The sequence below is a fragment of the Capra hircus genome, chromosome 17 (assembly GCF_001704415.2).
Source record: "Capra hircus breed San Clemente chromosome 17, ASM170441v1, whole genome shotgun sequence".
Taxonomy (NCBI): domain Eukaryota; kingdom Metazoa; phylum Chordata; class Mammalia; order Artiodactyla; family Bovidae; genus Capra; species Capra hircus.
Window position 1 is genome coordinate 41,033,313 of NC_030824.1, and position 25,313 is coordinate 41,058,625.

The 25,313-nt window shown below is 35.8% G+C and overlaps 1 protein-coding gene across 1 annotated transcript in view; it reads left to right on the forward strand.

Annotated features, from left to right (window-relative positions):
• The window catches only part of ABHD18 (abhydrolase domain containing 18), a 42,168-nt gene that overhangs the window by 4,630 nt on the left and 12,225 nt on the right, over window positions 1-25,313 (forward strand). The window contains 8 exon segments of the mRNA XM_013970525.2: window positions 7,543-7,651; window positions 8,278-8,362; window positions 12,863-12,963; window positions 15,430-15,508; window positions 15,837-15,900; window positions 15,903-15,920; window positions 17,395-17,422; window positions 23,378-23,516. Coding sequence (XP_013825979.2) covers window positions 7,543-7,651; window positions 8,278-8,362; window positions 12,863-12,963; window positions 15,430-15,508; window positions 15,837-15,900; window positions 15,903-15,920; window positions 17,395-17,422; window positions 23,378-23,516 — 623 coding nt within the window.

Here is a 25,313-nt window from a genome sequence, read left to right on the forward strand (position 1 = left end):
GGAACCCATGTCCCCTGCATTGGAATCACAGAGTCTTAACCACTGGACCATCAGGGAAGCCCCTGCAACTTTCTCCTTTTGTGTGTTTGTTTTACCTTGTTTATCTGTTGCCAACTCAGAAGAATATGATATTGAAAAATGGGTTGTCTCACATACTTCTTTTGTTGCTGTAAAACACGAGTGTTGGGATTTTGTTCTTTTTTACACTAACTTGGAATATGCATATTGCTGTAGATGCTATGGATATAACAGAGGAAGATATGGACCACCCTCCCCCATTCTTTTCCTGCCACTGTAGAGAAAATAAGTAGTCTGAAATACTTGCAAAAAATTGTGAATTCCTGTGTTGTAATGACATGCCATTGTTCTCCTACAGTGTGATAAATGTACACCAAAATGCATCAATACTATATTTTGAACAATTCCAGAAAGATCCAAGGAATAAAATAATTAAAATTATCATTTATCACTCAGTATTGTCTTTTCTTTATGCTAGAGTTGCATATCTTAACATATAGAGTTGGTCTCTTAAGCAACCCCATGGACTGTACAATCCATGGAATTCTCCAGGCCAGAATACTGGAGTGGGTAGACTTGCTCTTCGCCAAGGGATCTTCCCAACCCAGGGATCGAACCCAGGTCTTTGCATTGCAGGCGGATTCTTTACCAGCTTAGCTACAAGGGAAGCCCTTATTTGAAATATGGAACACTAACTCAGAATTGTGATATTTGGTTAAAGAATAAACTGTTCCATTTCTACCCCAGCTGGGTATACTCAACTCAACTCTGATATTAATCACCCACAGATTAACACCACAGGAGTTAGTGCAGTTCCCACCAGTTAAAGGTTCAGTCCTTCAGATGCCATTACTTCCAATGCCAACCACACTTTTAACTGACTTGACTATAGATTTGGGAGTTCCTGTGACCCCTTGGGTTAATAATTTGCTGGAACAACTCAAAAGAACTACTTAAGCCACTATACTATTCTTCTTCTAGCTTCCTAATAAGGGATACAACTTAGTAACACCCCCATGAAGAGACAGTTGAGGCAAGTCATAAGAGGAAGTGTAAAGTTTCCATTTTCTTTTATTCCGGAGTCAGTGTGCATCATTCTCCAACACGTGTTCATTAACCAAGAAGCTCTGCCCTGCCTCAGTGTCTGTAGAGTTATCATCGGGGTCTTCATGATTGATTGGATCCTTAGCAATGTGACTCAGTGCATCTCCGGCTCCTTACCTCTCGGAGGTCAAGCTGGCCCAAAGTCAGCCCTCTAATCAAATAGTTGGTCTTTCTGGTGTCCAGCCAGAAATTATCCTGAATCTATCTAGGGCCCCACCTTGAGTCACCTCATTAGCATAAAGACACTCCTATCACTCAGGGAGTTCCAAGAGTTTTAGGAGCTCCACCCAGGAACTGGGATCAAAGACTACACATATTGACATTTACCCTGTAAAGAAAAAAAAAAAAGCTGGTCAAGCAATTTAAACATATACTTTATATACTTACTTGATTTTAATAATTGCACTAAGTTAAAAAATATATGATGAGGACAACATTTTAGAAACAGTTTACCTTTTATAATTTGTTTAGTGAGTAAAAAACAAAATGCTATAAAAAAAAATACTAAGATGCAATGGTCTTTATTTTGCTTTGAGGGATTTTGTCTGTTTCTCTGGGCAGGTGTTCTTGAGTGAATGGAAATATATAAATGTGATTTAGACAAACTTTCAAGCGCTCACTTACTTATGAACATGTTTATTCAGATCTATACAATTTGTTTGTTTTCCTGTTGGTGTACAGTGAGAAGATGGTGATTGTCACCTCTGGCATTGAGAGCTATGAGGGTGTCAGCCCAGTCATTTTACTCAAAGGCTGAGATGTACAGTTGGTTTCTTCCAGTGTGACAGTCTCTAAGGTAGCCCTCCTGCTTACTTCTTTGGGTAATCCCCTCCCTTTGAGTGGGCAGGACTGTATAAGACTTTATCTTGTCAGCACACTCACTCTCACTGTCCTGTTGGCCTTAAAGAAGTAAACTTTTGTGAACTTCCTATCAAGAGAGCCATGTGGTAGGGAGCTCTGAGTAGTCCCTCGCAGCTGAGGCTGGCCTCTGGCTGAGCAAAATAATGAAGCTGAAATGAATTTTGTTAACAACCTGAGTGAACTTAAAAGCTGTTCTTCTCCCTTCAAGCTTCCAAATGAGAATGCAGCCCAGCCAAAAACCTTGATAAGAGTTACATGATACCCTGAAGCAGAAACCCAAGCAGCCTGTGTTCTTGGAACTAATCCTCAAGATAGGGGAAGTGAGAAGATAGGGGGTGGGGGCAGAGGGAGGGGAAGGACCAACTTGATTCAAAAGATTTGTTTCTCAAATTCTTTTATTTAAAGGTTTTAGTGAAGTCTTCAAATATTTAAATTACACAGTAGTATTTTTTGAAGAGAATAGTAAGAGCCTTGAGTTCTGTTCTAGCGTCAACAGAATTACTTACTAGGGTCAAATGAATTACTTCTGCTTGCTAAGAAAGTTGTTAAGAGGGAGATTTTCAGTTTACTTCCTCTGAAAAATTTTGAAGAGAAACTATCCAATCAACTCAACTCCAACTTCTACAATGGTTTCATATTTTTATGGTAAAATACACATCACATAAAATTCACCAACATAGCCATTTTTAATTGTATGGTTTGGTGGTATTAGGTGCAACTGTCAACACCATCCATCTGTAGAATTCTCAATGTGCAAAACTGAAACTGTACACCCATCACCCTCCTCCGTTTCCCCTTCCCCTCAGCCCTTGATAACCACCACTCTGCTTTCCATGTATGAATCTGGCAGCTCTAGGTATCTCATAAATGTAGCATCATATAGTGTAACATCTCTTAGAATTTTACTCCTTTTTTAAGGCTGACTGATGCATCATTGTATGTATATTTCTGGCTTCCCTGGTAGCTCAGCTGGCAAAGAATTTGCCTGCAACGCAGGACACCCCCATTTGATTCCTGAGTCAGGAAGATCCCCTAGAGAAGGGATAGGCTACCCACTCCAGTATTTGGGGGGCTTCCCTGCTGGCTCCATGATAAAGAATCTGCCTGCAATGTGGGAAACCTGAATTCATTCCCTGGGTTAGGGAGATCCCCTGGAGGAGGGCATGGCAACCCACTCCAGTATTCTTGACTGGAGAATCCCCGTGGAGAGAGGAGCCTGGCGAGCTACCCTCCATGGGGTCACAAAGAGTTGGACATAACTAAGCACAGCACATGTATATATAAATACAGTGTATACACGACATTTTTCCTTGCTTCCACTTTTTATAGCTACCAAATTCTAAATTTTAAGACAGAATATGGCTAATTAAAATTATTTTAGATAGAATACAAATTTTAGGTCTACCCTCTGACATAATTCTTTACATAAGTAAATCTGCCTGCAATGTGGGAGACCTGGGTTTGATCCCAGAGTCGGGAATATCCCTTGGAGTAGGGAATAGCTACCCACTCCAGTATTCTTGCCTGGAGAATTCCATGGACAGAGGAGCCTGACAGGCTACAGTCCATGGAGTTGCTACAGTCCATACAACTGAGCAACTAACACTTTCAATTTTCTGACATAATGAATACTCTTAAAATCAATATCTGTATTTTATTTATGCCATTTTAGTTTATCTTTGCATTTTTGACAGTGTTGTGATATTCATGACATACCTATGATTTATTTGATTTTCTAGCTCAAGGGTAAGCAAATTATGGCCTATGGGCCAACCTGCCAGTTTTTGTATGGTCTACAAGCTAAGAATAATTTTTGCCGATGTGTTGGTACTCAGTTTGATGATAGGGGTGCCAACTATGAACCCTCATTAAGCAAAATCCCAAGTGACCTCCGATAAAATGGAATTTAACATTTAAAAAAATTGAATTTTATATTTACTGCAGTGTTATAGGAAGTTCTCTTGGATATGGTGCAATGGGTTGGTTTGATTATATAACCGTTTAAGAAAACGTGTGGAATGCATTAAAAAATAATTTTTAAAATTAGTGAAATGGTGAAAGCTTTTTGCTATGAATCTGATAGGTAAAGATTTAAAATCCAAACTCTATAGAAAATTATTATAAATCTATAAAGTGAACAATCAGTCTCCACTAGATAAATGTTAATAATAGCATGACGTATTTCCTGCTCACTTGAGATCCTATTCTTTGGGCCCTTATTTCAGCAAGTCACACTTTTTCACATCTTCCCTTTTGTGTTTGCATATCTTCTATCTGCCTGACTGATCTCCCTGAAGACTCAGTTAAAACTTTGATTTTTCTTTATAACCTTTCCTTTGCTTTTGTAACCGCTTTTAACTATAATCATCTGATAAAATATAGGTTGTTCATTTTATGAAAATAAATCAATTATACTTAGAATTTCTACTTCAGCTATTTTAATAGTTACAGAAACAGCAACAACAAATTGTAGTGTACTCCTAATTGCTTGGGAGAGTCTCCAAGCTTTGCCTTTCTACACCATCTCTGCACCCTCTGCAAATGTTCAAATGACGTTGTCTTTCATCATAGCTCTTTGCTAGTACATCACATCTGGTTATTCATACTTCATAGGACAATTCTTATCATATGCAGACTTTGACTTCCCTAGGCAACAGCAAAAGATTTTTCAGCAAACTATGTATTAATGTCAGAATACCACATAGTTGTAAAAACATGTAGAAATGGGTAATTGAGGAAAGCTTGAAAATAGTATATAATTTGATTCAGTTCAGTTCAGTCACTCAGTCATGTCTGACTCTTTGCAACCCCATGAATCCCAGCACGCCAGGTCTCCCTGTCCATCACCAACTCTTGGAGTCCACCCAAACCCATGTCCATCGAGTTGGTGATGCCATCCAGCCATCTCATCCTCTGTCGTCCCCTTCTCCTCCTGCCCCCAATCCCTCCCAGCATCAAGGTCTTTTCCAATGAGTCAACTCTTTGCATGACGTGGCCAAAGTATTGGAGTTTCAGCTTCAACATCAGTCCTTCCAATGAACACCAGGACTGATCTCCTTTAGGATGGACTGGTTGGACCTCCTTGCAGTCTAAGGGACTGTCAAGAGTCTTCTCTAACACCACAGTTCAAAAGCATCGATTCTTCGGCACTCAGCTTTCTTCACAGTCCAACTCTCACATCCATACATGACTACTGGGAAAACCATAGCCTTGACTAGATGGACCTTTGTTGGCAAAGTAATGTCTCTGCTTTTTAATATGCTATCTAGGTTGGCCATAACTTTCCTTCCAAGGAGTAAGCATCTTTTAATTTCATGGCTGCAGTCACCATCTGCAGTGATTTTGGAGCCCCAAAAAATAGAAAGTCTGACACTGTTTCCACTGTTTCCCCATCTATTTCTCATGAAGTGATGGGACCAGATGCCATGATCTTTGTTTTCTGAATATTGAGTTTTAAGCCAACTTTTTCACTCTCCACTTTCACTCTCATCAAGAGGCTTTTTAGTTCCTCTTCACTTTCTGCCATATGGGTGGTGTCATCTGCATATCTGAGGTTATTGATATTTCTCCTGGCAATCTTGATTCCAGCTTGTGTTTCTTCCAACCCAGCGTTTCTCATGATATACTCTGCATATAAGTTAAGTAAACAGGGTGACAATATACAGCCTTGACGTACTCCTTTTCCTGTTTGGAACCAATCTGTTGTTCCATGTCCAGTTCTACAAATCTTTAAAAATTGTTCAGTCAGGAAATGTTATTTAAGAGGTTGGTGCATTAAAGTAAGGAAATTCTTAGTTTTTTTTGTCCTACAAGATTCAGCTGAAACTAAAGTTGTTAAGTTTAAGTAATAACACACAAAGGCTTTAGCCACTGCCGCAAAAACTGGTAATAGGAGTTCCACTCTCTGATTAACAATGCAAATCAGTTGAGTAGAAAAATTACTAACAGATAATGTCAACATTATTGACATTTCACCCTTGTTAACATTAAATTTTGACTTTATTTAAAATATTGACTATACTTTTGTAAAGTGGTAAAAGAAAGCCAAAAATGTATTTTATCATCATCTGTAGGTATTCTAGGAAGCTTATGTCATTCAGTTCTGGATTAACTTTCAAAGTGACTATTGAAAATTCTTAGAATGTTTTAGGAAATGTTTAAAAAAATTTTTTTCAGAGGAAGTGGCAAATAAATGAGTACGTAAGGATTCTTCAAGTTGATTTTTGCTTTCATCCTCTTCTTTAAATGAAATTGATTTTCTTCCTATAAACTATCATAAATTATAGAAGTCCTATATGATTGGTATTTGACAGATTTCCTCCTTCAATACATTGATATACTAACATGGCTATAATAATACGATAATATCTTATTACAATAATGGTGATAGAAGTTTTATATGGAATTCTAGTGAAATTTCTTCACAATAATAAATATATTTGCTGGTCCAGTCATAAAAATAATAAAGTGCTAGTCCAGTTGATGGTGGATTAGACTGTACACTTAATGCAAAGAAGAGCATTAAAATGAACTTGTTTGTTACAAATCAAAGAGTAAAAATATAAGACATAAATGGTGGTTCCCCCAACATTCAGAGTAATAAATAAGTACTTATGAAACCTCATTTTTCTAAGTAGAATAAACCTTGAACCTGAATCAGGTTTTGCCTGCAAGTCAAAACTGCACCATTCGATTTGAAAAGATTGAGGCAGATATTTTTTAAAAGCTTCAGAACTGTTTGGGAAAGACAGATAAGTGGTACAGAAGCAGTCACATTGATTAATTATTACTTTTCATGCACTGTAGTGCATAGAAGAGTAGTTAGGTCTTTAGTCATGCGTTAGTCTTAGGTCTGTTCCCCACTTGTTGTGTGACCTTAATCACCTATCCTCTCCTTGTCTTGGGGTTCTATATCCTTTCTTCATTAAAATGTTGGAAAGTTTAAACAAGAACTTACATGTGTGTGTGTTTAGTTTTTAAATGGTGACCAGCAGATAAAACAGTATTACATATTAGCCACTCCTATTGTTATCATCAGATATTGAGTATTTACTGTCAGTCACTGTGCTGAGTGAGAATGGGAAGGTGCTGCCTTAGAGAATTCAGTTTACTGATGCTCAGGGCTCTTCTTCATCTTCTCTACTTTTGTCCTAGTACTTTTCCTGTCTCTTGTATCTTATTCCCAAGAGAATAAATTCAAGGTTCCAGTTTAATCTCATTATTTCATTTTCCCCCAGTCTTATTGGTATATAATGTCATATTAAAGTATACAACACAGTGACTTGATATATGTATATATTATGATGCATTTACCGCAAGTTTAGATAGCATCCATCAGTCTGTAACCAGAGTTACAATTTCTTTATTTCTACAAGATAAGTAAGTCACAGGGATGTGACAGCATAGTAACTGTTGTTAACAATACTGTGTTGTATATTGGAAAGTTGCTAAGAGTAGATCAATCTTAAATTTGTACCTAATATGTAAAGAGAGAATTAGAAAATTGACCTGCTGAATAAAATAAGATACTTCAAGGTCTTTTAAATGTTTGTTTTATAGATGTTTGTTTGCTACTGATGGGTGTGAGCAAGTTAGATATTCTATACCGGAGACTACTCCTTACAAAACTTTTTATCAGAGGATGGGGAAGGCCAGAGGATCTCAAAAGGTAAGCAGTGTTCTCTGCATGCTTGCCAAGTTTGTTGTTTTGGGAAACATTTAAAATTTCATTCCAGTTTTTAAAAAAGCCTTTTCTATAAATATAAAGTGATTGGTAAATTAAGCATTAGCTATTAAATAAGAAAAGAAATTGTTTTCTCTCTTTTATCTAATTATTACTGTTAAGTTTTAACTCACATAATCATAAATTGAACTGTTTTTAAAGTAATTCAGACTTAAAGAGCTCTCAGACATAGATTTTTAACTTTGATAATTATTGCTTTGAGTTTTCAAGGACTGAACTTTCTTGAATAACTTGGAATTTGTGATGACTATAAAACTGTGATATACTATATAGCTCATGAAAACATTTGGATTAGTGAAAATTAATTCAGGATTTGCACCTTCAATTTTGAGGCTTTCATATGTTAATTACTTTCAGAACAATGATATTTCTCATGTTTTTTCTGAAACAAAATTTCAGTCTTGAAAAAAAACAAACCCTATTTTTTTGTTTCATTATTAAAATTAAATTTTGATACAGTTCGTAAACTGGACTTGCTAATTTTTACTTTTCATCAGTCTCAATATAATGGAAATAATGAATTTTTTCCTTTTTCTCCCTTCCCATAATAGACTCTTTGAATTCAGGAAGATTATTGGAAATCGAGAAAGATGTCAGAATCTGGTTTCAAGTGATTATCCAGTGTACATCGATAAGGTATTAAAATGAAAGAAATGCAATTATAGAAATTCAGGTTTTATATAACTGTGTGGCAAGAGTGGGCTGAATGTTGGAGTATAATAACAGTGAATTCTAAAACATGAGTACAGTATAGATTTTTTTTCATTTAATATTTTTTAAATATTATATATATTCTAATTGAATGCTTTTAATAACTATCTGCATGTTTATATAGGAGCATATTTTTAACACTTAGATAAATACAAGAAAATATTTAGGGCTGGGTCTTTTTGAAGCTCATCTTTTATCTTTAGGCTCAAGAAAGTTAAAGTAAATTATTCAACATTTCAGAAGAATTACAAATAAAACAGGGAAGTACTCTAGTTAGAGAATCAGCACATGAAAAGTTGTTAGCAAGACAATTGTTATGTAACATCAGGGAATTCTTATGGGATACAGTTAATTGATGAGAGAAGGGTAGAAAGTAAATGCTGTAAAATTAGAGAATATGAGAAAATGTTTTTGAAATAGTTTTGTTTTTAAACAACCATTCTTTTTGTAAAATATTTCTAGATTTATGTACTTGGATATTTAATGTTGTTGGGGAGGAGCTGCAAATGGTTAAACTTCACATCCCTCACTGCCATCAACCAAAATAACTCCACTTTCATCTCTTTCATATATTGGATAAAAGACTTTCAGTGCTAAACACAGGATCTTGTAAATTGGAAATCCCTCCTCTATACCATATAGCAGTTCCTTGTATCTTCTGGATTTAGAACATTTCTCCCTCAAACTTGGCTAAATATTTCCATTTTCTCTATTTTCTTCTACTAAAGACTCATAGGCTTAAACAAATTTAAAACATACTACATAAAGATCAGAACTCTAACTCCGACCACTTTTTACCCCCTATTTCCATTTTCCTCCCTGGGGGGAATTACTGTTAGGATTTTAGAATGCTTTCTTGCAGATATCCTTCCTCTCCCCCAACCTTATCTCACTCTCACTCTCAGTTTTCAAACCTTGAGAAATAATTCAAATACAAAAAAATCACCCTTTTAAAATGTACAATTCAGTGTAGTTTTTTATTATATTCCAAGATGTGCAACTATCCCTGTCTAATTCCAGAACAGTTTATTGCCCCCAGAAGAAGCCCTATACCCGTTAGTTGTCACCTGCCACTTCCCTAGCCTCTCACCTGCTGGTCACTCATTTGTTGTCTCTGTGGATTCACCTGTTCTGGACATTTCTTATAAATGGAATCATCCAACATGTGGCATTTTGTTTCTGGCTTAATTCACTTAGCAGATTTTAAGATTCACCCATGTTGTACCAGGTACCAGTGCTTCATTCTTTTTTATGGCGAAATATTCCAGTGTAAGTATGTCCATTTTGTTTATTCATTTATTGATGAGCACTTTAGTTGTTTCTACTTTTTAGCTATTATGAATAATAATGCCATGAATATTCATGTACTCGTGTTTTTGGAGTAGAAGGTAATGGCACTCCACTCCAGTACTCTTGGCTGGAAAATCCCACGGATGGAGGAGCCCGGTAGGCTGCAGTCCATGAGGTCGCTAAGAATTGGACACGACTGAGCGACTTCACTTTTACTTTTCACTTTCATGCATTAGAGAAGGAAATGGCAACCCACTCCAATGTTCTTGCCTGGAGAACCCCAGGGATGGGGGAGCCTGGTAGGCTGCTGTCTATGGGGTCGCACAGAGTCGGACACAACTGAAGCGACTTAGCAGCAGCAGCAGTGTTTTGTGGATATACATTTTCAGTTCTCTTGGGTATACACCTAGGAATGAAATTGCTCAGTCACATGGTAATTCTGTGCTTAAATTATTAACAAATTGTCAACTGTTTTCCAAAGTGTACCACTTTAAAACTTTGCCACACGCAGTGTATAATGCTTTCAGTTTCTCCACATCCTTACTAATATTTCTACTTGCCCTAGCCTTCCTAATGGGTGTGAAGTATATTTTATTGTGATTTGGATATGTCTTTCCCTAATGACTGTGATGTTGAGCATCTTTTCATATTCTTATTTTTAATTTTCATTTGAGAAATATCTGTGAAACCCTTGCCCATTTTTAATTGGGTTATTCATCTTTTTAGTGTTGAGTTGTAGCTTGCTTAACTTTTAAATCTATATTCTGTATAGCTCTGAGAGTGGTTTTTTTTTCCTTATCAAATTGCCATTTACCCCAACACTATTTGTTGAATTATTATTCCCTTTCACATTAGGTTGTGCTGCCTCCTTTTTCAAATAATTAATTCTTCTAAAATAGATAAAAAAAAAGTTTAAAACTGTAAGAGGCACAAAGATGACTAAATGTAAAGATTTCTTGGATCAAAATTTCATATTATATATATTGTCTCCTTACCATTTTTTTTTTAGAGACAATGCAGTATAATTCCAATTAAAATATTCGGTTTAGTACTAAGGTCCATAAAAGGATCCTTAAATTATTTTGAGAAGGGCTCAAGTATATATTTGGGAAGTATAGTCAGATCAGGAATACCTGAAAAGGAAGAGTGGTAAGTAAAAACTAGTTCAGTCATATATCAATGAGTATTGTAAGGCACAGCATACTCAACACAGCCTAATACTGGTATAGAAATAAAATATATGCTAATAAGACCCAATATATGATTGGAAATAATTTGTCAAAATTTATGGAAGCTTACTTAATGCCCATCTCGTCCTCTGTCGTCCCCTTCTCCTCCTGCATTCAATCTTTCCCAGCTTCAGGGTCTTTTCCAATGAGTCAGTCCTTCATATCAGGTGCCCAAAGTATTGGAATTTCAGCTTCTGCATCAGTCCTTCCAATGAATATTCAGAACTGATTTCCTTTAGGATGGACTGGTTGGATCTCCTTGCTGTCCAAGGGACTGTCAAGAATCTCTCTCCAACACCATAGTTCAAAAGCATCAATTCATTGGTGCTCAGCTTTCTTCATAAGCCAACTCTCACATCCATACATGACAACTGGAAAAACCATAGCTTTGACTAGATGGACCTTTGTTAGCAAAGTAATGTCTCTGCTTTTTAATATGCTGTCTAGGTTGGTCATAACTCTCCTTCCAGGGAATAAGCATCTTTTAATTTCATGGCTGCAGTCACCATCTGCAGTGATTTTGGAGTCCAGAAAAATAAAGTCTCTCACTGCTTCCATTGTTTCCCCATCTATTTGCCATGAAGTGAAGGGACCAGATGCCATGATCTTCGTTTTCTGAATATTGAGTTTTAAGCCAACTTTTTCACTCTCCTCTTTCACTTTCATCAAGAGGCTCTTTAGTTCTTCTTCACTTTCTGCCATAAGGGTGGTGTCATCTGCATATCTGAGGTTATTGATATTTCTCCTGGCAATCTTGATTCCAGCTTGTGCTTCATCCTGCCCAGCATTTCTCATGATGTACTCTGCATGTAAGTTAAATAAGCAGGATGACAATATACAGCCTTAATGTACTCCTTTCCCGATTTGGAACCAGTCTGTTGTTCCATGTCTAGTTCTAACTGTTGCTTCTTGACCTTCATACAGATTTCCCAGAAGGCAGGTCAGGTGGTCTGGTATGCCCATCTCTTTCAGAATGTTCCACAGTTTATTGTGATTCACACAGTCAAAGGCTTTGGCGTAGTCGATAAAGCAGAAGTAGATGTTTTTCTGGAACTCTTGCTTTTTCGATGATCCAACGGATGTTGGCAATTTGATCTCTGGTTCCTCTGCCTTTTCTGAATCCAGCTTGAACATCTGGAAGTTCATGGCTTGGAGAATTTTGAGTATTACTTTGCTAGCATGTGAGATGATTACTTTACTAGCTTGTGAGAACCCCATGAACAGTGTGTGATGCTATACTGCTGATTTAATTTTGACTGTTATCCTGATAAAGATTTTTTTAATTTAAAAAAATAACTATTTGAGGTGAAAAAAGTTAGGTGTTGAATATTAGCAAATGCCTTTGCTGTATATGCAAGTATGACATTTTTCCTTACATGAATCTTACATCAATAGCTTGCCTGAAAATAAGCCATTCTGATATATATAATGTCAACCCTTATTTGACAGTGGTAAATTATAATTTGTTTGTAAGTTGTTTTTATACTTATCTTTATATTGTTGAATTTTTGTAGTGGATATTTTATTTTGTTATTATACAAATTGTCCTTGTACAAATGAGCTTTACTTATAGATTATTTTCCCAAATAGACTAAAGTAAAGGAAATGAAGGAGCCATGTCTCTAGAAAGCAGAATGGTGCAAAAGGATACACAGGAGTAGGAGTGTGTGTTCAGTCCTGTCCAATTCTTTGTGACTCCATGGACTGAAGCCCACCAGGATCCCCTGTCCATGGAATTCTCCAAGCAAGAACACTGGAGTGGGTTGCCATTTCGTTCTCCAAAATGATACATAGTCAGGAAGAAAAAAATGTTTTAATTAAATAGAACTTTTAAATAGAAAAACATCTATGATAGACTGAGATATCGTCATCCTTGTGTATACAACTTGGTTTTGCTTTTTTTTAGATTGAAGAGCAATCAGATTGTAAGATCCTAGATGGACACTTTGTTTCCCCCATGGCCCATTATGTGCCTGATATCATGCCAATTGAATCTGTTATTGCTAGGTAAGAATTTTTATTTAGAAAGTTACGGTAGTAGATTGTTTATGTTGATGTATGCAATTAATACCAAGGTCATTACTTCAAATTACTTTTTAATTACAATAATTATTCAGTATTTTTCCATTAAAATATGGAGGGAGAGTAAAAGTTTAAAGTTTAGTATACATTTGAACTTAAACTGTTACCAGCGTAATCTTCAAAATATCAAGAAGTGGTACAGTGCTGGGAATACTAAAAGAAGCAGTCATTGTGCTTAGTCACTTAGTCATGTCCAACTCTTTTCAAACCCATGGACTGCAGCCCGCCAGGCTCCTCTATCCATGGGGATTCTCCAGGCAAGAAAACTCGAGTGGGTTGCCATGTCCTCCTCCAGGGGAATCTTCCCAACCCAGGGATCAAACCCAGATGTCCCACACTGAAGGCAGACTCTTTACCAACTGAGCCACCAGGGAAGCCCAAAATGAGGCAGAGCTGTTAGCATTGGTAGTTTTGACTTGAGACAGAAAACTAAGAGTTAGTTTGCATGAGCATAGAACAGAAATAATCATTAAACCATCCTAAATTTACATGTCTATATTCTATTTAACAATTTATTTACAGTAATTGGGACTTCCCTGATGACTCAGCAGTTAAAGAATCTGCCTGCAGTACAAAAGATACAAGAAACTCAGGTTTGATCCCTAGGTCAGGAAGATCCCCTGGAGAAGGAAATGGCAACCCACTCCAGTATTCTTGCCTGAAAAATCCTGTGGACAGAGGACACAGTCCAAAGGATCACAAAGAGTCAGACATGACTGAGTGACTAAGCACATACAAGTAGTGGTGTTTTCCCTTGCCCAGGCAAAGTAAGCTCAGAATTCAGGTTTATGTTGCCCAAGACTGCAACCATCTGAGGTCAAACCTTGAGCTGACCAGAATTCTACTATGATAATTATTCCAGAATGTCAACTGCTAAGAAAACTGAAGAGAAAAATAAATCAGTTTGGGAAGATAAAATTCTGAAAATGGATAGTGGTAGGGGTTGCTCAATAATGTAAATGTACTTAATGTCACTAAACTGTACAATTAAAAATGGTAAATTTTATCATATATATCTCACTACAATGGTTAAAACAGAGTCATATAGGAAAAAAACATTATAGAGGAGACTAAAATATTATAAGAAGAAGATGACAAATAGATATTTTCTGGGGGGGTATGGTTTGCTTTTACTGTCGAACATAAAAGTTTTAATAAATCTTGTCATAACTCCAAGTTGAGAAAAAGATAACCATGAACTATTTTGTTGATACATTAACAGCTTGTACAGCCAAGCATTATTCCTGCAAGGAGAAAAAGTAGAGCTATCCAAAGAATTGTTTTTCTAGGACTTAATCATATTTGTTGATGTCTTTACAAAATAAGAAAATTTCATTTTGCATATATAAAGTTGTGGTATTGCTGCTGCTACTGCTAAGTCACTTCAGTCGTGTCCGACTCTGTATGACCCCATAGACGGCAGCCCATCGGGCTCCCCCGTCCCTGGGGTTCTCCAGGCAAGAACACTGGAGTGGGTTGCCATTTCCTTCTCCAGTGCATGAAAGTGAAAAGTGAAAGTGAAGTCGCTCAGTCGTGTCCGACTCTTTGCGAGCCCATGGACTGCAGCCTACCCAGGCTCCTCCGTCCATGGGATTTTCCAGGCAAGAGTACTGGAGTGGGATGCCATCGCCTTCTCCGTCTTACAGATTAAACTATCTGAAACATTGGCTTGAGCTCTGCCCACTTCCCACAGACACAGCATCTGATGTGCTGTTTCTATTGACCATTGAAGTAGTAATCGGTAGCCAGTTCCTCAGGGTGGGAAGGTTCTTCTCCAGCCACTTAATATGTTTGGATATGGTTTCCAGAATAATTTGAAATATATCTAGATGTGATCCTTGGGCTTAAGAGATTCAAAAAACAGTTCCACCTCCTGCAACTCATCCTTGGAAGAAAAATGAGATGTTGTACCGGAGACCATCATTCTTATGGGGAATAAGCCCAAATCAAATTTTTTAAGGAGATGGGTCCAATTTTCTTTTACAAAGTTCCAGGCTAGTTGCTGCCCCTCTGGATTTCTGGCAATCGCAAAAAGAGCTGCCAAGTCCTGTGTCTAGATAACCTTTCCTTCCATTCCTAGTTCAATTAACTTCATTAACTTTTCCTGATGTTTGCTGGTTGACAGTGCATACAGGATTTTGTTATAAGGTAAAAATGGTTATGCTAAATTCTGTGCTTATAATTAAATATTTTAACACTGTAATACAAAGCAAATTTACAATTCTTTGTTGCCATTGGGCAAACAGTAGCTTAATCAGTCACTTACAATTTAAATGTCAAAATTCTAAATGATTTTTTCTCCCAAAAAATTTAATTATGGAACTTTAAAGAATTCAAAGTTCATATTTAAAGCCTTTTAGTTTCACTGATGTGTCATCTTATTTTAAATAGGTTCCAATTTATTGTGCCTAAAGAGTGGAACAGCAAATACAGACCTGTATGCATTCATCTTGCTGGAACAGGAGATCATGTAAGACTTGGTTATGAACCCACATACTCTCCTTAATAGATGTATTTATTATATCTTTACATTTAATTTTCATTTAATATTTGAGTATAGTTTATTTACAATGTTGTGTTAGTTTCAGGTGTACAGCAAAGTGATTCAGTTATACATATACATATATCTATTCTTTTTCAGATTCTTTTCCCTTATAGGTTATTACAAAATACTTAGTAGAGTTCCCTGTGCTATTTGTCCTTGTTAATTATCTATCTTATATATAGTTGTATATGTTAATCTCAAACTTCTAATTTACTTACTGTATTCTTAAGTATGTCATCTTTTCTTTCCTTAGCATTACTGGAGACGACGAACACTAATGGCTCGTCCTATGATTAAAGAAGCCCGAATGGCCTCTTTGCTTTAGAAAACCCTTATTATATCCTTTTATAATACCTTGAAATCTTTTATTTATTTATTTATTTATTTATGAATTTAGTTGTCAAAAGGAATGATAGATACTATCCAGCTTTTCTACAGTAGTGAAATTTGTCAGTTCAGAAAATGCTTAAGAAGCAAGAATGAAAAGAAGTGAAAAATTGTTCACACCTTTTTAAAAAGCAATTTATGGATTTTATTTCTATTATATAATAAAGATAAACTGCCCTTCTGGTTCCTTTGAGGTTTATACAGGAAGTCAAGTGTTTGACTTACTAAGTAAGCTCATATTTCAAATGCATTTACATTTAAATATCAGTTGAGGTTTAGGAACAGTTCTTAACTTAAATTTCAAGATGACATCAGACTATTCCCAGAAGAAGGAAGGAAACTGATGCACAGATATAAAGAAATGTTCAGCGTTGGTGGTAATAACAGAAATGTAAAGTTAAAGCAACAATTAGAAAAAATTTTAAAAAATAAAACACAGTAACCATGAGGCTGTTGTGAAATGGCACTTTCATTACTGATGACTGTTCAACCTTTTGAAAGCATTTTTACTATATGCATTGTGAGTCTTTAAAAATCTCATATCCCTTGACAGAGTCATATTAATTCTGGGAAGTTTACTCTAAGATTAAAACCATTGGAAATAAATTAAATGTCTAACAGTAGAAAAATGGTTAATTAAATTTTGGTTTATAACATTGGAATGTTATATGATTGGTTATTTTATGTTTGTTACTTTTCTCATTTACTACCTGTATAACCTTGAACCTTTTAATGCCTCAACTTTTCCTTCATAAATGGGAATCATCTCTTAGGTTATTTAAAGTATTAAATGATTAATCCTTTCTTGAACAGTTCCTGACAAATAACAGTCATTTAATAGATTTTAGCAAGTTATTATTAAAAGTTTACAATAATGAATGAAAAGTATTTTTAATGTAAAAATAATGTATAAAACTATGATATGACATAGGTATAAAAAAACCAAGAACAGAAAGTTCACTAAAAAACTGCACAAAAAAAAAACTATGCAGAAGTGAAAATGTTGGAAAGAAGTATACCAAAGTATTAATATGGTTGTCTGTAGATAAAATAGTTTTTCTTCAAACACGCTTTTCTGTATTTTCAAGATTTTCTATAAAAATGTATACATGAAGAAAGAAATCAATAAACTTCATTTTAAAATTAAGTTGACAATTACACAACCTTGTTGAATATACTAAAAACATTGAATTGTACACTTTAAATGGGTGAATTGTCTGGTTGTAACTATATTTCAATTAAGCTTTTTTAAAAAAGAAAAAGACTTAAGTTGAAAAACTTTAACAGCCTATATGAGATAACTGGAAAATAGTTATTTCCGCATTAAATTTTCTTCAAATTTAACTGTTTTGCTTAAGTTAATGTGTTTTGAGACACAGTATATTTAATTATTGTAAAACTTTCTCTTTGACCCACATCCTTAAATGGCTGCAGGAAACCCAAGGACCAAATGTAAGTATGTGTTACCTTCATTTTCCCGTCTTTATACTAAATTTCAGCAATTCTGAAATTTTTGGTAGGCTAACCGTTTTTAAGTTTAATATCCAAGTGTTATTGGGGAAGATTTTCTGTTATAAAACTGAAAATTTAATGCATATTATCTTAAATTGTTGTTTTAAGCTTTTTGCAATGTCTAATAAAAAGAAAAAGAAATTTTAATAGGTTGACTAAAGATATATTGTATTTGTAAAACTGTAACCAAAGAAATTAAAAGACTGTCCCTTTTTAAGGTACATTTAGTTTGTGAAATGAAACACTACTCTTTTTATTCTTGCAATGTGTATTATAGGTAATCTGAAGATAAGCTTTTTTTTTCTTGTCTTTTAAAATGATGAACTTTTAAATCAGTTTTTTTATGTTTCTGTAATTTATTAATATATTGTGTTTGATTTTGGTTCATTCAATAGATATTTGACCCTAACCACTGGTAAGATAGCAACAAAACTACAAGATTCTTACTTTCATAGAGTTTATATTCTAGTATGGGAGCTATATAAAAATAAAAGATAATTTTAGGTGCTTATCAATGCCATGAAGAAAATGAAGCAGATAAATGGGAGAAAGAACTATAGGGGGCGAGTGCATGATTGAAGCAGTATTAGATATGAGGACAGGATATAATGAAAAGAAACTTCCAGGAGATCGTGAAGGACAGGGAAGCCTGGCGTGCTATAGTGCATGAGGTCACAAAGAGTCAAACATGACTTAGCGACTAAACAACAACAACAACAACTGTGCTTTGAATTTTACTGTATGTGCATTGGGAAACCTCTGGAGAATTTCAAGCAAAGGAGCGATCTGATCTATGTTTTTAAAGGCCTGTCTGGCTTACTGGGGCAAGAGTAGTAGTAAAGTAGCTTCACATAGGAGACTATTACAATTCAGTTCAGTTCAGTTGCTCAGTCGTGTCTGACTCTTTGTGACCCCATGAACCGCAGCACACCAGGCCTCCCTGTCCATCACTAACTCCCAGAGTCCACCCAAACCCATGTCCATTGAGTTGGTGATCCTATCCGACCTTTGTTGTCCTCTGTTGTCCCCTTCTCCTCCTGCCTTCAATCTTTCCCAGCATCAGGGTCTTTTCCAATGAGTCAGCTCTTCACATCAGGTGGCCAAAGTATTGGAGTTTCAGCTTCAACGTCAGTCCTTCCAATGAACACTCAGGACTGATCTCCTTTAGAATGGACTGGTTGGATCTCCTCGCTGTCCAAGGGCCTCTCAAGAGTCTTCTCCAACCCCACAGTTCAAAAGCATCAATTCTTATGTGCTTAGCTTTCTTTATAGTCCAAATTTCACATCCATACATGACCACTGGGAAAACCATAACCCTGACTAGATGGACCTTTGTTGGCAAAGTAATGTCTCTGCTTTTGAATATGCTCTCTAGGTTGGTCATAACTTTCCTTCCAAGGAGTAAGCGTCTTTTGATTTCATGGCTACAGTCACCATCTGCAGTGATTTTGGAGCCCCCAAAAATAAAGTCTGACACTGTTTCCCCATCTATTTCCCATGAAGTGATGGGACCGGATGCCATGATCTTCGTTTTCTGAATGTTGAGCTTTAAGCCAACTTTTTCACTCTCCTCTTTCACTTTCATCAAGAGGCTCTTTGGTTCTTCACTTTCTGCCATAAGGCTGGTGTTATCTACATATCTGAAGTTATTGATATTTCTCCTGGCAATCTTGATTCCACCTTGTGCTTCCTCCAGCCCAGTGTTTCTCAGGATGTACCCTGCATATAAGTTAATTTCAATAATTCAGGGGAAAATTTGACCAAAGTCAAGTGGTAGCAGGGGAAATGAAAAGAAGTACTAATGTACTTTAGATAAAATTTACAAGTTGAAATGGTAAGACTTGTTAAAAAATTGGATATTGTGGGTAAGAGATCAAAAGTTCTTCCTTGGACATGTTAAACTTGTAATGACTGTTAGACCTGCAAGTAAAGAAGTAGGAAAATGGAAAGTGCTGGGGAGAGAGAAGTCACGTGTTCAAAGTGGTTATAACAGGCTTCCCAGTTGTATAAGTGGTAAAGAATCCTCCTGCCAAGCAGGAGACCTGAGTTCGATCCCTGGGCTGGGAAGATCCTCTGGAGAAGGAAATGGCAATCAAATCCATTGTTCTTGCCTGAGAAGTCCTATGGAAGAAGAGCCTGGCAGACTACAGTACATGGGGTCACAAAGAGATGGACGCAATTTAGCAAGTAAAGCACCACCACCATAGGTCTTTATAAAGTGGTGAGAACATGAAAGAGGTACAGACAAAAGCACAGTGCAGTGGAGGCCAGCCTATATTCTGTGAAGGATAGTTTAGAATTTCCTTTCGAAACCTTGTGAAAAGTTAAAATGCACAACTAAATAGTTCAAGAATTCTTACTCAGGAGCCATGCCATAAATTCAGAACTAGGTGTGTCATCTAAGTGGTTAAAAAGTGCAAGAGGTTATAGAGTTCTAAGAAGCAGCATAGGTTTAATAGGAAATCTGTGACTTTGGAGTCATAGACATATTTTGGAATCATAACTTACCATTTGCTAATTGTATGGCCTAACTCATTTATGACGTGGGAATACTAAATAATTTCTTCCATGAAGGATTGTTGAGAATTATGTTTATAAGTTATCCTATCAGATATTATATACCCAAGAAATATAATACTTTATTTTGTTTTTCTTGAAAAATTCATCCTAAGAAATTGTTTATAATTTAAATTATAATAAAGTTCTCTCTCACTTTCATCTCTCTCTTTTTCTCTCTCTTTCAAAGCCATCTATGCCTACTTTCATCAAAAATGGTTAAACTATTTGAGACTCAGTCCATTGTTAACAAAGAACCACTGTCCTAGAACCTACATTAGTAACTTCTATGTAAAAGAGCCGACTGAAGTGGAACTAAGAATTCAAACTTCCATACGAGGCTAAAATAAGTAATCAGGAGAACTATGATCATAAATGGAAAATTGGAACAAGGATAGAAATCCAATGTAAGGATAAATAGGCCTTTTTATGATGATGAATATAATTTATTTTGGCAAAAGATAGCCTAGTTTCTATAAAGAGAAAGCTGCTTTGTGGACTTAACTCTAAGAGGATGTGGTAGGACAGTGGAGATAAGGTCTTCTGGGAGCCAGAGTTCTGTTTTTCAAAGCTTTACATTCCTATGGCACTTGGTTCTTTGCACATAATTATTCTATTAAGCACATAATAATTCTACATAATTATTCTATATATAATAACCATTGACAAAGTGAATTTTTATACATTCTGGCAATGTTTCCTATAGGAATATGTCTTTATGTGAATTAAATTTTGAAAATAGATTATAACTTGGTCATTTTAGTAATATAGTCATATTTTTAATCATTATATAAGAATGGTTCTGGATTCTAAAAATATGTAGTAAAATAATTCTTACAAGTAAATACTTGTATGTAAAATCAATTTCTAAAACAGAAAGTTTCAGTTGAATTTGTGTGTTTAAATTCATCAAAACATACTTTTATAAAAATTATTTTTCTAATAGTCAAGATTTCAGTAATTCAGGAGACTAGTATTAGGTTGAATTCTTTTACATTGCTATTTATTTTCCTTTTGTTCTTGTTGCCTTGTTCCTTTTTTACTATTTTAATTTTATTGTAGTATAGTTGATTTACAGTGTTGTGTTAGTTTTAGGTGTGCACCAAAGTGATTCAGTTATACATCTATCCATCTTTTTTTGATTCTTCTCTTATATAGGTTATCACAGAATATTGAGTAGTGTTCCCCGTGCTATACAGTATGTCTCTGTTGGTTATCTATCTTATATATTGTAGTGTGGGCACATTTGTTCCAAACTCCTGATTTATCCCTTCCCTTCACATTTCCCCTTTGGCAACCATAAGTTTATTTTCAATATCTGTAAGTCTGTTTCTGCTTTGTAAATAAGTTCATTTGTATCCTTTTAAAACTAGATTCCTCATATGAGTGATAGCATATGATATGTCTTCCTTTGTCTGACTAACTTAGTACGATAATCTTGAGGTCCATCCATGTTGCTGCAAATGGCATTATTTCATTCTTTTTTATGGTTGAGTAATAAATAGTCCATTGTATAAATATACCACATCTTTATAATTCTTCTATCAGTGGGCATTTAGGTTGCTTCCATGTCTTGACTATTGTAGATAGTGCTGCAGTGAACACTGGGATGAGTGTATCCTTTTGGATTTTGGTTTTCACCAGATATATACTCAGGAATGCGATTGATGGATCATATGGTAGTTATTTATTTACTTTTTAATGGAGCTTCCATACTGTTCTCCTTAGTGGTTATACCGATTTACATTCCAACCAACAGTATAGGAGGGTTTCCTATTCTCCTTACTCTCTCCAGCATTTACTGTTTGTGGACTTTTTGTTAATGGCCATTCTGACTGGTATGAAATGTTACTTCATTGTGGTTTTGATTTGTGTTTCTCTGATAGTTAGTGATGTTCTGCCCATTTTTTTGAGTGGGTGTTGTTTTTTTCTGTTTTTTTGTTTTTTTCATATAGAGCTGCGTGGGCTCTATGTCAGTCGCCTTTTTTACAAATATTTTCTCCCAGCCTTTGGGGTTGTTTTTTTGTTTTGTTTATGGTTTCCTTTGCTGTGCAAAAGGTTTTGAGTTTAATTAGGCCTCATTTGTTTATTTTCATTACTCTCGGAGATGGATCAAAAGTGATATTGCTGGACTTCCCTGGCAGTCCAGTGGTTAAGACTCTGTGTTTCCAATGCTTGGGGGCACAGGTTCAATCCCTGGTCATGGAACTAAGATTCCACATGCTGTGTGGTGCAGCCAAAAAAAAAAAGATATTGCTGTGATTTATGTCAAAGAGTGTTCTGCTTATGTTTTCCTCTAATAGGTTTTTGTGGTTTTTAATCTTATGGCCACACCATGCAGCATGTGGGACCTTATTTTCCCGACCAGGGATCAAACTTGTACCCCCCTGCAATGGAAGTGCAGATTTTCAACGACTAGACTACCAGGAAAGTCCACTAAGACTTCTTAGTATCTGTTCTTACATTTAGGTCTTTAATCCATTTTGAGTTTATTTTTGTGTATGGTGTTAGAGAGTTTTCAAATTTCATTCTTTTACATGTAGCTGTCCAGTTTCCCCAGCACCACTTATTGAAGAGACTGTCTTTTCTCCATTATGTATTCTTGCCTCGCTTGTCATAAATTAAATGACCATATGTGCATGAGTTTATTTCTGGGCTTTCTATCCTATTCCGTTGATCTAGATTTCTGTTTTTGTGCCATTACCATATTGTCTTGATTACTGTAGCTTTGCCGTATAGTCTGAAATCAGAGAGTCTGACTCCTCCAGACTCCATTTTTCTTTCTTTTGCCTTAGCTTTTCAGGGTCTTTTGTGTTTCCATACAAATTTAAGAGTTTTTTGATCTGGTTCTACAAAAATTATCTAGTATTAGGTTTCAATTCTTTTATATATATATATTTTTTTAAATGTGAGCTTTATGCTCTGTTGTAATTTTTTTTCCTAAGAATGGACAACTGTAAATTTGTTTTTCCTTTTATTGATGTAATTTAACTAAAAATTGACAATATAGAAATATTATTTTCCCATATATATTTTAACAGTTTTAAGTTCTGTCAAATAAATAATATGTTCTCCTCTGGATTTCAAAATAGCTCAGTAGTTGAAATTCAATGAAGGTTGTATGTTGTAGAGCAGATACAACTTTTTAAGTTTTAGGTGATTAATATGTAGAACAATGTTAGCAGCAATTTAATTTTATCAATTTATACCATTGTTTTATTAATACTTAGCTATCTGGTCCTTTAAAAGAAAAGCATGCATTTTGGCTGTCTGTTGTAAATTTGTGTGTATAAAAATGTAAAAACATAAATAATTTTCTCTTTTCTTTTGTGAGGCTAGAAGGTCCAGCTTAAAAAATGTGTCCGACCTTTTTGTGATGGGAGGAGCTCTTGTTTTAGAATCTGCAGCTCTCTTGCACTGGCTGGAGAGGGAGGGTTATGGACCTCTAGGAATGACCGGAATATCCATGGGAGGACACGTAAGCATTTTCATTTCAGCTTATATTTAATTGTGGTTATGTTTATAAGACCTATGGAATCAGCATGGTAATGGATTTATGGCTTGTCCTCTGTGGGCATCTCACGGTAGACCCATGCCAGAGAAAACTGCAGCTTCAAACTATTGCCCTGTCTCCTTACCTGTGAGCTGTGAGCACTGAAGAGGGTTGTGAAGTGGGTGGAAGGTCTAGAGAATCTAATTATTTACAAATTCACTTTAGGGACTTCCCTGGAGGTCCTGTGGTTAAGATCCATGCTTCCAGTGCAGGGGTGTGGGTTTGATCCCTGGTCAGGGAACTAATGCTGCATGGTATGGCCAAAAGAAAAGAAATCACTTTAGGTATAGAATTAATTTTACTTTTGATGAAAGCAGAAACCAATTTTTTTTAATATTTCTTCTTATTTATTTTATTTAGCTTCTCCAGGTCTTAATTGCAGCACACAGCATCTTTTAGTTGCAGCATATGGAATCTAGTTCCCTGAACAGGAATCCAACCTAGGCTCCTGCATTGAGAGTGCAGAGTCCCAGTCACTGGACCACCAGGGAAATCCTGCAGGAACAGATTCTAAACTTTTATTCCAACTATTAAATAATGATTTTTTTGTGATTTATGGAGATACTGATTTTACTACTTACTTCACAGCTATATTTCAGGTATTAGATTTAATATTTTATTAAAAGTTGATAATAAAAATTAGCTTTTCAGATCTCAACTATAAATGCCTATTTTGCTGTTAAATTCCTGAAGATAGCTGATTTGCAAAACACTTTTCGATTTTTTGTTCCCTTCATCCCCATACAATCAACCTATTTTACCTTTGCTTTCTAGAGTGTACAGTCTCCTCATTGGTTTCTCCATAGTCTTTTCTCTCCTCAATCTTTTTCTTAAGAGCTTCTTCCCACACTATAACTAGTGTGGTCCCCCTGAATCTGTTCTCTGCTCTCTCCTGCTTAAAACCTGCCAAAGGTTTTACTACGGAACTGGCACTAGCTGTGCATCCCTCTACTGCCCCCTCACTCCTTATCACCTAGCCAGGTAGCAGCTTGCCCTTCCGCTTCCAGGTTAGAGCATACTTCCTGTGGGAAGCTCTTCCTGATTCCCAGACCACACTTCATTTCTCAGTAACATGTACTTATTTCTTTGTACTGTGATTGCTTGTCTAGCAGTCCATTTTCTCTGTAAAGCAGTTGATTCAGTGAGGGCCAGGAACATGACCCTCTGGCTCATTTCTTGGACATAACAATCATCCAGTACATTTATATCTATATCTATAGATATATATTCTTTATAATTCATTTGAATTATAAGATTATGTTTAAAAACTTACTCAAACTCAAAGCAGTCACCAAAGGCTGAAACTGATAAAATTAGCTTCAAAAACTCAAATTTGAAACAACTAAAGACACTGAAACTGAAAGGTGGGAAAAGATTCATTTTCCTGTCTAGTACTGTTTCCATTTTTATGACCTAAGTCAGAGTGTTATAACTTATAAGCTGGACTGCTACCTATTAACTGGTTTCCCTACCTCAAATCTCACCCTCTGTAATCAATCTTATAAAATACTGTTTAGCTTCATTGAATCAATTCTTTGACAATAACGCTACTTTGTTGCATCTCTTTATTAATTCCCCATTATCTGTGGAACAAAGGAACCGCTGATCTGATCCTGATCAAGCTTTCTAGCCCTACCTGTCACCCTATTCCTCTGGATACATATGCCCTATTGACCAGCCTAACTGAAGTATATTGGCTGTTTCCCCACCAGACTCTGTATT